The 15,000-nt window shown below is 39.0% G+C and overlaps 1 protein-coding gene across 2 annotated transcripts in view; it reads left to right on the forward strand.

Moving 5' to 3' along the window:
• Positions 1-11,127: 11,127 nt before the first annotated feature.
• LOC138003529 (epidermal growth factor-like protein 6) overlaps positions 11,128-15,000 on the forward strand; it is a 120,404-nt gene continuing 116,531 nt past the window's right edge. For both annotated transcript variants that reach the window (XM_068849643.1, XM_068849648.1), the window contains exons 1-3: positions 11,128-11,337; positions 12,350-12,670; positions 13,639-13,753. In XM_068849643.1, coding sequence (XP_068705744.1) covers positions 11,323-11,337; positions 12,350-12,670; positions 13,639-13,753 — 451 coding nt within the window. In that variant the 5' untranslated portion in view covers positions 11,128-11,322. The remainder of the gene's footprint in view (positions 11,338-12,349; positions 12,671-13,638; positions 13,754-15,000) is intronic.

Below are 15,000 nucleotides of genomic sequence, written 5' to 3' on the forward strand. Positions count from 1 at the left end.
AAAACCCTGAATTCAAGATTATGGAAAGGCAAAATCCTGAATTCAAGACTTTGGAAGGCCTAAATCCTGAATTCAGAAATACAAAAAGTATACTAAAAATGCATAAAAGCTAACCTTGGGCCTAATTAGGCCTAAACAAAAGGTTTTAGACCTAAGGTTAGCTTTTATGAATGTTGGCTTCCAAAATCTTGGATTCACGATTTTGTAAACTTAACTTTAACTCTGACATAACTCTATGAGAATAACTCTAAGAATAGCTGTCCCCTCTAGTCATGCCTCTCTTCCCACTTTATTGCACAGCAAAAGTGACTGAAATCTTCAGACTATTCCGCTGTCGATACCCGGTCGACCGTTCCTAAGATAACTTACAAATTTAATTTAAGGAACTCGCAATTGTCCTGGTTTAAGGTGCCTTCATAGCTTTCAGTGAAGGCTTTGTTGCAACTACGTGAGTTTGTATTGCGAAATTTCACTACAATGATTAGTCATAAACACATTTTAACTCATAAATTTAATGAAAGCGAGAGATTAATTGCAACGAAATTCATTCCACATGACCAACGCTATATGTGCGTGACAAGTTTGTTCGTAAATCTTTTATAGATGGTACGGTGAAAATAAGCCTTTCAGGTCAATTAAATCGAGCTAAGAACTTTACTGATCTATTCAATAACAAAAAAGGTGTGGATTTAATGGTATTCCACTTAAAGATTGAGGAAGATTCACATCTCTTTATTTTCCATTCACGTCATTCTCCCACGGTCAAAGAAAATTCCATTAAAAACTCAGAAATAATGATCGTAATCCCGATCAAATAAACCCTTGCAATTCCAGCATCATCCGCGTATTTCCAGAAAGAAGAGAACAGTCGCGCCTTTTTGTAAAAAACAGCGAAGACATTTTCCTTGGCGATTATGCTTCCAGCTGTCGCAATGACGTCAGAGGCTCACTAGTATAAGAATGCAATGCGTCTGTACGCGGCGAAATAACATGCAGCACGGAAGTTTTGGGCTTTCAGACTTTCAACTCCCGTTTTCCATATATAACGAGATGCTTCCGTGAAGCATACACTGGGTTGCCTGTGGTACGTGCTACAGAAAATCAGAAGGCACTGAATTGTGTGGTATTGAAATACAGCGTTCCAGTCTCTGAAGAATAACAAATAAAAGAGAAGCGAGAAACATTGGCTTCTGGGCTGACATGTTGATAATTTTCAAGTTCCCTCACAACTTCTTAGCACCACAAGTGTGCCCTCTGAGCATTTGACAGCTTTTTAATACTGAACTTCACTGAAGTCAAGCCCTGTTTCGCGGGGTTAGTGTTAGGATGGGAGACCAAAACAATAAACCCCTCATAAAAAACAGAAGCATCTGCCCGAAAATACTATTAACGCTAACAAATGCGAACTCAGGAAGATGCAGATTTTGTTAGCTTGCTTTATGCAAAACAAATATTGATGAAAAAGCAAATAACTATTGATACACAGTTTTTGGAAAGAGCAGAAGGAAGTTTCCGGGACGGTCGATCGAGAATGAAATATTTACGACATGAAAACAACATTAATTTTGAACCGTGAATATCGAATATAAAAAAGTTACGAGCAGCGACAAACATTTTGGGAGATTTTTGCTACGTTCAAGTAAATTGCAAAATCGAAAGTGACATGGCCGGAATTCAGCGGGCGCCGTGATTAAGTTACCGCGGCATGTTTACTCGCCAAACAGTGAAGCATCTGTGTCGAATGATGGCAAGATACCGGGTTTTTGTAAGTTTCTTTTTCTGTCAAGTGTTATAAAGTTTGACAATGAAATGAGCGAAGTCAAAACAAAGATCACAATCGCCCAACTCTTGTTTATGCAAAGTCAAATGTACTCTCCAAGACGCGTACGACTTTTTTATCACCAGGTAATTCCATCATTTTGGCAATAGCAGCTACTTTATTATTCATCTGCGTCACAAGTTTTCACTGATTTTGGGGCTCATTTTGTTGAAACTCAAGCACGCTTCCAACAGGCCTGTGAACCCTTCCTGCTTACAGAGCAATACTAAAAAACTTCTCCCATATCACATTTCAACCTTAAGCTCGAAAATTCAATACACAACATGATATTATAATTCACAAAGGCAGAAAATACCACAGAATGCTTTTCCAGCGAAAATTTTATTGAAACAAACAACATATTTGCTCTTAGAGGCGAAAACCTCTTCCTATTTCATTGTGTGCGTGAAGACAAGAAACTCAATTGTGTCAAATTACCATGTACTTCAGGTAAATACAGCTCAATTTGATTTCGTCTCGACGGGCGATAGATTGTTGTCGAAGTCCGCCAGTACTCGTCGCTTTTGAGATTCATGCCTAGTTTATCCAACTGACTTTCCATTATTGAGCTCCATAAGGGTATATTTTGTTTAAGGATCCACTAAAACGCCATTCGCGTTGCATGACTTTCGACGCCATTGCAGGCTAAGTTAATGAGAGAAATCTACGCAGTTCCACTACCCTCTCGATCCAAAGAAAATACGCGCAGAAGGCTCTATACACAAAGACACCACTTACCAGGGGAGTGACAGGCAAGACTTTTACCGACACGGAAAAAAAAAAAACAAAAAACAAAAAATAATAAAATAAATAAAACAAACAAACTAAACGCAGACCTCGACTGGGTTTGCCCATAGGCAACCCAGTAATAAGCTGCATTCACACCCTGAAATTTTAACCCGGTGAGCCTTTGATGTCACCTTTGACGTCATTTTTCCATGGTTCCGAGCATAGGTAGCCCAAGCTCGGTATACGATTCATAGACTTTGGGTGGGAAAATTAACTTTGAGCTAATAAATAATAAATAATAATAAATAAGCTGCAAATGTAGAAATAAACTTCACTTACCTGTACGTACAGTTGTCCTCGTCTTTTCTGTGCAATCGGAGCGCAGACTGTGTCTGTTTTAGACGGGTTTGTGGCTTACGAATTTTTATGATGTCGTTAGTTGTCTTTTCCCTTCATAAAGAGAAGAAAGGCTGGTGACTCGCGACGATTGCGTCCCAAAAAATTGCTCTCGCCTCAGAAAGCAACGGACTGAATCTCCATAAAAACACCACAGCCTTAAGGCCAGATAAATTTCCTATCACATCAACTCCACTCCGGCATCGCATCACATCGAGTTCTAGGATCCTGGTTAAGGTGACGTCTACCACAAGTTGGATCATTCTGTAAAAATACGCGTAAACTTAGTTACGTACAAACAAGTGTCAAGCCACTGCAACGAGACAACTAGTTGTTTCAGCAGCCAAAAAACACCTAGTTTGTACCTAAGGTATCTCCTTTATTTATTAGCTTTCCGTTTCTCGTGTCATATCACGAAACTTAAACCAAGAGGTACTTTTCAATAACTTCATATAGAGTGTTTTCACGTGACGTCAGGGCGGCCATGTTGGTGCCCCTAAACAAAGGAACGGCGGCCATGTTGGTGTCCCCAACTAATACTCCGAGAATTGAGATACGATCAACTTACAATGAAAAGGCAATTTGCAACCAATCTCTAGAGATACAGATCACAATGCTACGATGTACAATTGCTGGTGGACGAATAAAAGGAGCCGATGAGAGATCTTTTGTTTTTGTGTACCAAAATAGCGGTGATGACGTCACGTGAAAACGACCTCTAGCTGCATGGTATTAAAATTTGTTTTTAAGAGAAAAAAACGTGGTAATATCTGAAAGTTGAAAGCCTACATCTTCGCACTTTCAAAGATACAGGAGGAATTTTGTAAGATAAACTCTTGCGAAACGCACGTGGTGTGGGATACATCTTTTGCCGACCGTAAGCAAGAATGCTAGAATCACGTGGTGAGGATCATCATCGTTTTAACCCTTTGACTCCTAGGAGTGATCAGCATGTAAATTCTTCTCACAATTTAAAACACTTTCCGTTAAACAAGTGTTGAGAATAACGATTACTATCAGTTAAGGGATATTGTTTTGATAGAACACCAAATTCACATGACTAGCAAATAAATGACTAGCAAATTAATAGAAGAATGAATGTTTAAATCATGGGGAAAACCTTTCCATTGAGCGATTTAATTCACCTCTGCAGAATGACCCAAACTGAGTTTCAATGGCGCTTACTTGTGCTTGTTCTTCATGAAGCCTTTTTTATGTAGGAGAACAATCTATTGGGGTTGGTGTAGTACTGTTGGAATTTTTATTTTAAGGACTAGCACCTTCGCTTCAAAGAGACAATGCATATTAGATTAAGTACTTGGCATAACATTTCAACGTGTGTATTTGGCGATTTTTTGGTTTTCTCCGTTCCTTTCTGATGTTGGGTTCATACAGTGTAGCTATTAAATACATGTTTGTTGAAAGGGAATAAACTAAAGAAAAAAACACTTTATATGTCTTCTTTTTTTTTTCTTTTTTTTTTTTTGCGATACCTATATTGGAACACTTTCCTCAACATGAACTAGTTCCTCTTCTTCAAGCCATGAACAAGATATGGGGAAATTCCCAGGGTTCTATTTAGGATTTATCATTTGGGAGAGGAGTCCTCAGTAGCCAAGGGCCACGAGCTTCCTAGGGGTGTCAAGGAGCATTCCCTCTCCACCCGAACATTAAAAAAAAATGAATATTCGCTGAGACGCAATCTGGTGCATTTTGAGACACAATTTTAAGAAATATTTAAGTGTATTTTATTTTATTTTTTAGTTGTGATCACGTTCTGACAATGTTACCAATTTGTCCACACTGTTGCTATTTAACTCATAAATAGAATGTACAGCACGATAACCAAGCCTGCTGTAAGGCCAGCAGTTTGTAACAATCCATTTTCCTTGTCATATAGTGTCCTGAGACGGGGAATACTTTCTTTACATGAACCCACTGACTCGTGGGTGCGAGACTAAAAGGGACTCTAATCTGTCTAACACCAGGCGATTTGACCCGTCAACTGGGGATATCCTAGGGCGCCAGAGGTGTCTGCATGGGTTAAGTCATGCCTGTTTACAGAAGATTATGGTTATGGTTAGATTATGGTATGTATCCATTGAAAGCACTATGGCTTTAGCTAGTGGAGCATTTAAGGTTCATCATCATCATCTACTCTCATTGCACCAGTAGGTGCATAAGGCCATGAGCATTTAAGGTTGCTGGAAAAGTATTTGCTTCAGCTACAGTACAAGATGGTCCTGGAGCTGGGTTTTTATTGGGTCTACCACTACTTATGTCATGGAATGAAAGACCTCAATCTCAAAAACAAGTAGCCTCTTTCGCAGACATTCTTGTCACGCAATCTTTGTTCCTTCGTTGGGGAGGAAAGATTGCCAAACGAGTCAAAAGAATGTCTGCGAAGTAGACTAATAAACATGGTGATCTGAAGGATGATAAAATGCAACAATGATTTCAAAATAAGGTAACAGCTAGCAATATAGCTTTCATACTTCGGTTGTCAATTCTTACCGGTGACCAGAAAACACTGACCCCCCACCCCCTACGGACTACCCCAAAACAAAATAGAAGTAAAAGTAAATAACATAAAATAAATAACAACCAGAGATTTGAGTTAAGCTTACCGGTTCTGTGGTTTGACCACTCGTGTCGGCGAAATCTCAACCGTTACGCCCCGCCAATTTTAACGGACTCAGGCTCTGGCGCCAGATATATATTAATCACAAATTGCCACTTCCTCCGTTGTGGACCGGACTGCTTCGAAACAGACCGATAATAACTAAGTTGTGTTTATTTGTGTTTTCTTTCCCTCCGCCATTTTGTTCAGATTATTTTTCCATTCTCCCGCGGGTTTTTAGACTCGACTCAGGCTTTCCGAACAATTAAAATGGCGGAACATCGTTTGCATTCTTACGTCACGGCAACACTTTTCCAGGGGTAAGTATTTATCTTACAAAATTTAGCATTTTAATTTCTTTAATTTTCAACAAACCGACCCGTGACTTTAGAATTACCACAAGCGAAATTACCTTTTTGCTCTCATATCGTCTTCGTCTTTCAAATTCCTTGAAAGTTATAACAAAACTCACATGTAGTTCAACTATACCCACTGGGAAGTGACAAAATCCTAAAACGGATTCTGCCACACTCGACTAAACACGGCTAACGCCAACTCTCTTCGCTTGTGAACACTAGTTAAATGAGATGCTTCCGTGAAGCATACACTGGGTTGCCTGTGGTACGTGTTACAGAAAATCAGAAGGCACTGAATTGTGTGGTATTGAAATACAGCATTCAAGTCTCCGAAGAATAACAAATAAAAGAGAAGCGAGAAACATTGGCTTCTGGGCTGAGATGTTGATAATTTTCAAGTTCCCTCACAACTTCTTTTCACCACAAGTGTGCCCTCTGAGCGTCTGAATGCTTTGTAACACTAAAATTCACTGATGTTAAGCCCTTTCGGGCGGGGTTAGTATTAGGATGGGAGACCAAAAACAATAAACCCCTCCCAAAACACAAGGATCTGACCGAAAATACTATGAACGCTAACAAATGCGAACTCAGCAAAGTACAGCTTTTGTTAGCTTGCTCTATGCAAAACAAATATTGATGCAAAAGCAAATAACTATTCTTACACAGTTTTTACAAAGAGCAGAAGGAAGTTTCCGGAACGGTCGATCGAGAGTAAAATATTTACGACATGAAAACAATATTTATTTTGAACCATGAATATAGAATATAAAAAGTTACGATCAGCGACAAACATTTTGGGAGATTTTTGCTACCTTCAAATAAATCGCAAAATCGAAAGTGACATGCCGGAATTCAGCGGGCGCCGTGATTAAGTTACCGCGGTATGTTTAGTCGCCAAACAGTGAAGTATCTGTGTCAAATTATGGCAAGATACCGGGTTTTTGTAAGTTTCTTTTTCTGTCAAGTGTTATAAAGTTTGACACTGAAATGAGCGAAGTCAAAACAAAGATCACAATCGCCCAACTCTTGTTTATGCAAAGTCAAAATTTACTCTCCAAGACGCGTACGACGTTATTTATCACCAGGTAATTCCATCATTTTGGAAATAGCAGCTACTTTACTATTCATCTGCGTCACAAGTTTTCACTGATTTTGGGGCTCATTTTGTTGAAACTCAAGCACTCTTCCAACAGGCCTGTGAACCCTTCCTGCTTACAGAGCAATACTAAAAAACTTCTCTCATATCACATTTCAACTTTAAGCTCGAAAATTCAATACACAACATGATATTATAATTCACAAGGGCAGAAAATACCACAGAATCCTTTTCCAGCGAAAAATTTATTGAAACAAACAACATATTTGCTCTTAGAGGCGAAAACCTCTTCCTATTTCATTGCGTGCGTGAAGACAAGAAACTCAATCGTGTCAAATTACCATGTACTTCAGGTAAATACAGCTCACTTTGATTTCTGCTCGACGGGCGATAGATTGTTGTCGAAGTCCATTACTCGTCGCTTTTACGATTCCAGGGATTTGTTTTCACCGCCTGCCTAGGTTATCCAACTGACTTTCCATTATTGAGCTCCATAAGGGTATATTTTGTTTAAGATCCACTAAAACGCCATTTGCGTTACATGACTTTCGACGCCATTGCAGGTTAAGTTTATCATTCTACTGTGTCCACCAGAGAAGTCTGCGCATTTCCACTACCCTCTCTGTCCTAAGAAAATACGGACAGAAGGCTCTATGCAGAAAGACACCACTTAGCAGGGGAGTGACGGGCAAGACTTTTACCGACACGGAAAATAAAAAAAATAATAATAATCTACCCATTTTTCGACTGGGATGCCTACGGCAACCCAGTAAAAACATCGCTCAGATTCGCTTACTTATATACTTTCACAATGAGATTCTGGAATTTCTAAAACAGTAAACAATCTAATTATAGAAAGATTACGAAACACACCAATTTAGAAACGCTTACGAACGAACCTAAAAATTAACAAACTACAAACTCCGGCGAAGCTTCTAGAAAGTAACACTAGTCATGCAATGCTATTTTTCGCAACAGTCTGCTGTGATCGCCTACATAGGGCATTCTTAAAATTGCTTCCACAAAAAGATTAATCATGAACACAATAATTTCTTCGACCATGCAATCGAGTTCTCCCAATTTCAACAGGGTGTAATAGGAATTAATGGCTGCGCCAACCACTTGATCAAAAAGGTTGGCTCAAAATATTACCCTTTACCGTTTTACCCTTTACCCTCTTACCCTTTACTCTTTACCCTTTACCCTTGGAAAAGTGTTGCCGCTTACATCAACATCTACATGTTCCCGCACTGGGCAAAGTCCCTTTTTGACTTATGGCTGTTTCTGCTTGGGTGGCCTCATACACCGTAAACCATTTTAGAGACATCACTGCCAAGCCGGCCACTTCTTCTGGAGAGAACAGAACAGCCACAACACCGGGAACTTCATCCCCCTACATCCCCCTATAGTGTGTGGGTTCTACAACGACCCACAGGAAACGTATGAACATAGAAGAAGGCCTTAGAAGGCCATAGTTTTGAAGCTAACGAGAGATCATTTGCTTTCGTTCACCAACATGGCGACGATGGCATCACGTGACAACCACTTATTTGTTGACACGAGTGGTTGTATATCCAGACAATTGCGGGAGCTGATCAAGATTTGTCTCTATCTCCATTTCTTGAGTCCACCCATTTCCCAAAAATATATTTTTAGGAACAGGTTTTTCCCGCGAAAAGTAAGTATCACATGTCATTATCTTGACGATGAGATAGCTCTGTTTTGATTGGCTTTTGCAACAGTGGGCGTGCTGTCAATCTCCCAAGGGAGGCGACCTATAAATAAATCTACTTGGAAAAGGGGTTGACTTCAAGGGCAAGCATTGGAGACAGAAGCTCCCTGTGATATGATCTTGACAACTGGTAAACCAAATCTTTAGTTGTTATTTATTTTCATGTCTATGTTCCTTTGGGGTGGTCCGTGGGGGTGGCCTCCGTGGACTGGTCTGTAAGGCAGTCTATGGACCCGGTCTATAGAGGTCACCCCAGTTCTTACCTGGTATATACTAAAAAGAATTAGTAAATTACAAAGTTTTCTGTCATGTTTTAGCTGAATGAAGTGTCATAAGGTGCAGAGTTACCTAAATTTCTTCAAAAGGACACTTATATATAGGTGATAATGCTGGCTACACAGGCATTCCCAGTCATGTCACACTGAAGTCAAAGCCAGCCATCCCGAAGTTAGTTGGGTAACTTGTGTTTTTTACCTGTATTTGAATGCTCCTTACTTTTTTTTCTGAGGGGAAACATACACCCAATATGAATACATATCTGTAAACATTTTGTCCTTTCTACAGACATTTTCTTTCATAATTATCTAATGTAAAAGCAGTTTAATAATAATAATAATAATAATAATAATAATAATAATAATAATAATAATAATAATAATAATAAATGAAAATAAAAACATTATTTAACCACGGGATCCTTATCACTAAAAAGTGGTATGTATTAAATTTTACATCCAACCCCCTTCTCTCTTGTTGTCATTTTCTCCTACGCCCCCGCCCCCCTCCCACTAATTTTCAAACCCCCCTCCCGGTAATCATTGCACAGTCCCTAACAGATTACTAGGTGATAGTTATTCGGTCGTCATCAACCGCTGGCACATGCTCATCATTTGTTGGGGGGCGGGTAGTCATTTAGAACACTTGCGAGTGCTATGAAACGGAAAACACCTGTATACAGCCGGTTTGCAAAAAAGAGGAATGTCTCACTGATTACATTAAATACTCACGAATTACTCAGTAAATAGTATTTCAATTTTTGTCTCCATTGGAAACTCAGATCGTAGTCACGATCAAAATAAACCCCTGCGGTGCGGGCGATGTCTGTTGTTACGGCTAGCAAGGATGGAAAGTATTTCACACTTTCAAATAACGTTTGTTTTATTGGTTTCAAATCTTCGTAGCCAAAAGTTAATAATGATCAACTTTTTCCTCAAAACTTGAAATTATACTCCTGTGTTTCATTGCACGTTTTCCGGCGAAAGAAAAGAGTCCTTTATGTTCTGACCAAACGAAAAAACAGAAATACTCAGCTAACGTAGCCTCTTAATTGTTTTAGGGAAAAATTGCCATTCTCTTCTTTTCCTGTCACATAAAACTTTTATGTGACACTAGTTTGAAACTTCTTTTTTTGCTTGACTCCGTAATCTTTTTTTTTTCACTGCACTGCGAAGAGAGAAATACAAAGCTTTCAATTCTGCACGAGTATTGTTCTTTGTTTGTTTTAGAGGATTCCAATTTTGTTTCTGAAAGAGTATACCATGTGTTACGAACGTCAACAAATATCGGTCCATTATTGCTCCAAAGTCAAACATTCCATCAACTTACTACTAATTATTATGAACCAGAAGTCAGTCCATAAACTAATTGCCATTTCAAGGCTGCAAACTTAGACAGGAATTCAATATTAAACCATATTATATGACGCCTCAATGGTTAACGAAAATGGTGAGATTTGGGTCAAACTTCAAAGTCTTTTCTTAGGCTGAATAATGTTCTTGAGGCTTACGACGCTTATCTTTGATGTGTCAAGTAGCATACCGGCTGCCGACAGATTTCTTGCAACAGAGACTGAAAACTCTGACAACGCTGAAGCAGCAGATCTTAAAGTTAACATATATAACGAGGGGTTTAAGGAGCTCTAGTAGACATGGCAGAATAATAGAGCGGACGATGTTTGGCTTTCATTGAGTCCTAGCATGTGCTTATTTTCCATCGTTATCCATTCGGATATTCCTCTGTTAATATTGACAGGAACTTAGTTAGTGTATGTTTCTTTGTAAAAGGCGCTCGTTTTGTTTTACAACGATTTACATCTTCTGTACAAGAATCGGTGGTATTCAATGTAATAAAAGCGAAACTTTAGAAAGAAAGATCCGATACTGGGGAAGTGATAATCTTCAATAGCAACATATAATATATAGTAAAGTAGTTCGGCTTAAATTTCAAGAGGGATGTCCTCACGGCTAAGATAAAATATTCATGTGGTTAATTCATGCTTTCATCCGCAATTATGTAAAAACACCTCTGTCAAATAAACGTACTTGCAACTGTCTTCTCCACTGTCAGATCACAGATCACGGAATCCACTTGACAGGAATTCGCACCCTTAAAACCCTCGAACCAATTATTATTAAGTTGTTTCAAGTCTAGATAAGTAATGGTAAACCTCACTGATTTGCACTAAACTGACGGTCGAACAGTCTTGCACCGTAAAGTAAGGAAAAAGGATGAAACCCTTTGGCTTTACGACATTTGGGAAAGCTTGTCTGCTTATACTAATAATCGTCCTCTTATATGCAGTTGCTACAGGTATGATACGTTTTTTTTTCCACTCAGTTTTACCTATCCAGAACTGTGCCAAATTTAAGGTCCCATCACGAGGTGTCAGTGTACTTTTTTGGTTTCAAAATCTACATTCAAGGAACATTAAGAAGATGTCAATTTTTGAATAGCCTGATATCTAGCCTCTGAGTAAAACAAGGAAACTAATTCATCTCATTTCTATCGTTCACATAATCTTGTCCAAAACATAAAATTATTAAATATTTATTAATCTACAGCAACTTGCACACAACTGAGAGCTTCTTTCAGAAATGGACAAATTTAAGGTCCCATCACGAGGTGTCAGTGTACTTTTTTGGTTTCAAAATCTACATTTAAGGAACATTAAGATTATGTCAATTTTATTCTCATGCCATAAATACTGGTGAAATAAGAACATATTTAAAAACTGACACCTTGCGAAACCTATGACGCCACCTTAACCTCAAACACGCCGATGTTGTCAAGGAGCTCGTGTTCGCGTTCTCGACACTTTTCCCTTTGTACAGTTGTTCTTGTGTTCCGCTGTCACAGCGTTTCGTGTTCCCCGTGTTATCTGTTCCCCAGAACACTGAGCACTGTGTTCCCCCTTCGCCATAACTATAAATATGATAGCAGAATATGAATACAGAAAGTATCCTAAACATGCATAAAAGCTAACCTTAGGCCTAAAAACTTTTTTGTTTAGGCCTAATTAGGCCTAAGGTTAGCTTTTATGCCTGTTTAGGATACTTTCTGTATTCATATTCTGCTACCATATTTGTAGTTATGGCGAAGAGGGAACACACAGCACTAGTGCTCAGAGTTCGGGGGAACAGATAACACAGGGGAACACAAAACGCTGTGATACCGCCGCTAATGTTTAATCCGCGGTGGTTTTGACGTGACGTCATCGCCGCGATGTTGGTGGACGAAAACAAAAGACCGTTCATTAGATCCTTTTGTTCGTCCACCAGCAATTGCATTGTATGTTATCCCATTGTTATCTGGGTCTATACAGATTGGTTGCAAATCATCTATCTCAGAGGAAAAGGCCGGCAAAGTTTTAAGTCGCGGAGAAACTCACACTGGTGTCAGATATGCATACTTTACAGAAGACCAATTCTCCTACTTGAATATCCCAATTCTTGGGTATAGTCACGTTGATCGGACGCCCCAGTGCTCGCTTGCCTGTTTGGAAACTCCGACATGTTTTTCATACAACTTGGCTGCTAAACCGGACATCAACGGTAAACTGCTTTGTGAACTGCTCCCTTCGGACAAGTACAACAACTCGGACAAATTCTTGTCCAACAAATTCTTTCACCACTTCAGCATCGCGGTAAGTGGAATGTCTTGGATTTTTATGGTGTATAGTGTGTTTTACCTCGTTTTACATTCTTATTTTATTAATTATTTTTTTTTTTATTGCGAAAATATTGACAAACCGTGGAAAGGCGTTACTCAGATATGCGTATTCAAAAAAGGTGCGCATTGCCTACATGTGAACAGTGCTACGAAGAACGTCGCACACCTGGTTGTCGCTGACGTCGTTTGTCGCCGAAATATAACAACCTCGGTTTATTGTAAAAAAAAAACCGAAAGGAATAAATTAAATGTTAAAAGGCCAAGGCGTTATTGAGCGTCAATGGCGAGCTTAAGCAACGACGACTGCGACGGCAACGAGAACGGGCCATATATACGAATTTCCTTACAGATGGCATCATGCTTTAAGGGTTTTCTTCATACGTCATCGCCAGCAAAAGATCTTTTATTAGGGAGCTTAAGCGACGACAACAGCGATGGCAACGAGAACGTCATCTCAAAATATATTTTCGCGTTATTGTAATCGTGACTATTCTTCGTGACTATTTCACTGGTCAGAACGGCGCTTAATTTAGAGGAGAAAAGAAAAATTTATCCTCAAGTGCTGACGATCTTAATAAAACCTCAAATTTGGCTATTTTACGCAGTTGTTTTGCAGACGACGGCAAAGAAATGGACAAAAGGGAAAAACGCAAGTGCAAGTGCCCACTAAATATGCAAATTCGTGACGTTCTCGTTGCCGTCGCCGTTTTCGTTCAAGCTCCCCAATATCACTTGATTACCTTGACCACCTTTTTAATAATCACTTAGTTCTTGAATTGGAAGATAAAGGTTTCGCCGCGTTAAATGGGACTTATCAAGTCATTGCATGGCTTTGCCGCTGACTGAGGTTTAAGACAAACTCATAGCAATCGAGATTTAGCCTTACATTCCACGCACGTCTATTATAATTATATCAAATAAATCTCTTTCAATTCTTTGTAGTCACCATGTAGCGGCTGGCCTTGTAAGAACGATGGAACGTGTTTGGCACTGTACGAAGAGAACAGCTACAAGTGTATCTGCAACGCCGGATTCACCGGACGAGACTGCAAAAACGGTAAGATCCCATCTAACAAGTTGAGTCTTACGAAATGTTCTGTTAGTTCGTTTTAGCCAAGTAGCTCCGCGATTAATTTGACAGATTCTAAAGAATCAAACGTGCCATTTTTGAGTTAAATAGCCTGATATCATCTTTATAAAAACAACTTGCATATGAAATATCAACCCACATATGCAAATTTGTTAAGTTCGAACACGATCAATCCACAAAGACAGAAAATCTCACAAAAACCTTTTCCAGCCAAGAATTTTATTGAAACAAACAACATATTTACTATTAGAGGGAAGAAGAAAATTTCCTATTTCGTTGCGTGCGTTCAAACAAGCATCACACGCCGTGTCAAAAACCACACGCACCTAAATAAATTTCCCACCAGTCTTCAGGATCAAACCCTTTACTGAAGAACCATTTCCTTGAATAATAAAGCAAAACTGGACAGCAAGCTTTCTTTCAAAAACTTCTTTACTAAAAAGATTTAGTCCAATTTCTAATTGTTTTTCTTACTTGAAAACTATGCAGAGTTGAGTGAAAATAAATAAAATTATAAATAGCCAGACAATTGTAAACACAGATCCACTTAAGGTGTTCGATTCCTTCTCTGAGTTTGTTAAACCCATATCCAACCCGAAAAACTTACCGGAGAATTTGACGTTTGTGTTCAGTGTTGTACATAACACTAAAGTTAGTAAAAAAGTAGAAATAAAGCTCACTTTGATATCTGACGGCGAAAGATGCAATTGTTGTCGAAGTCCATTATTGGTCGCTTTTAAGATTCCAGATATTAATTTTTCACCGCTTGTCTTGTTTATCGAATCGACGTTCCACTCTTGAGCTCCATACTTTGTTTAAAGATCCAATAAAACACCATTCGCGTTACATCGGCTTCGTCGCCATTGCTTGTACTTTGTCCACCGGATAAAATCTACGTATTTCTACTAACCCCTGAAATTTACCAAAGATACGGGCAGAAGACTCTAGGCACAAAGACAATACTTAGCAGGGGAGTGACAGGAAAGAACTATGGCGCAACTTTTCCATTTTCCGACACAGGAAGAAAAAAAACAAAAATAAAACGGAGAAATTCTACTCATTCTCTACTTTCTCAAATCCCATAATACACCTCTTTTACCCTCCAAAAATTTGGATAGGCATTGTTTGGATAGGCATTGTTTTCGATTTCTCTTGAGACATCGTCATGTCCCAAGAGAAATCAAAAACAATCATTATGCAAAATATTTAAGAGG

Source organism: Montipora foliosa, chromosome 5, assembly GCF_036669935.1.
Source record: "Montipora foliosa isolate CH-2021 chromosome 5, ASM3666993v2, whole genome shotgun sequence".
NCBI lineage: Eukaryota > Metazoa > Cnidaria > Anthozoa > Scleractinia > Acroporidae > Montipora > Montipora foliosa.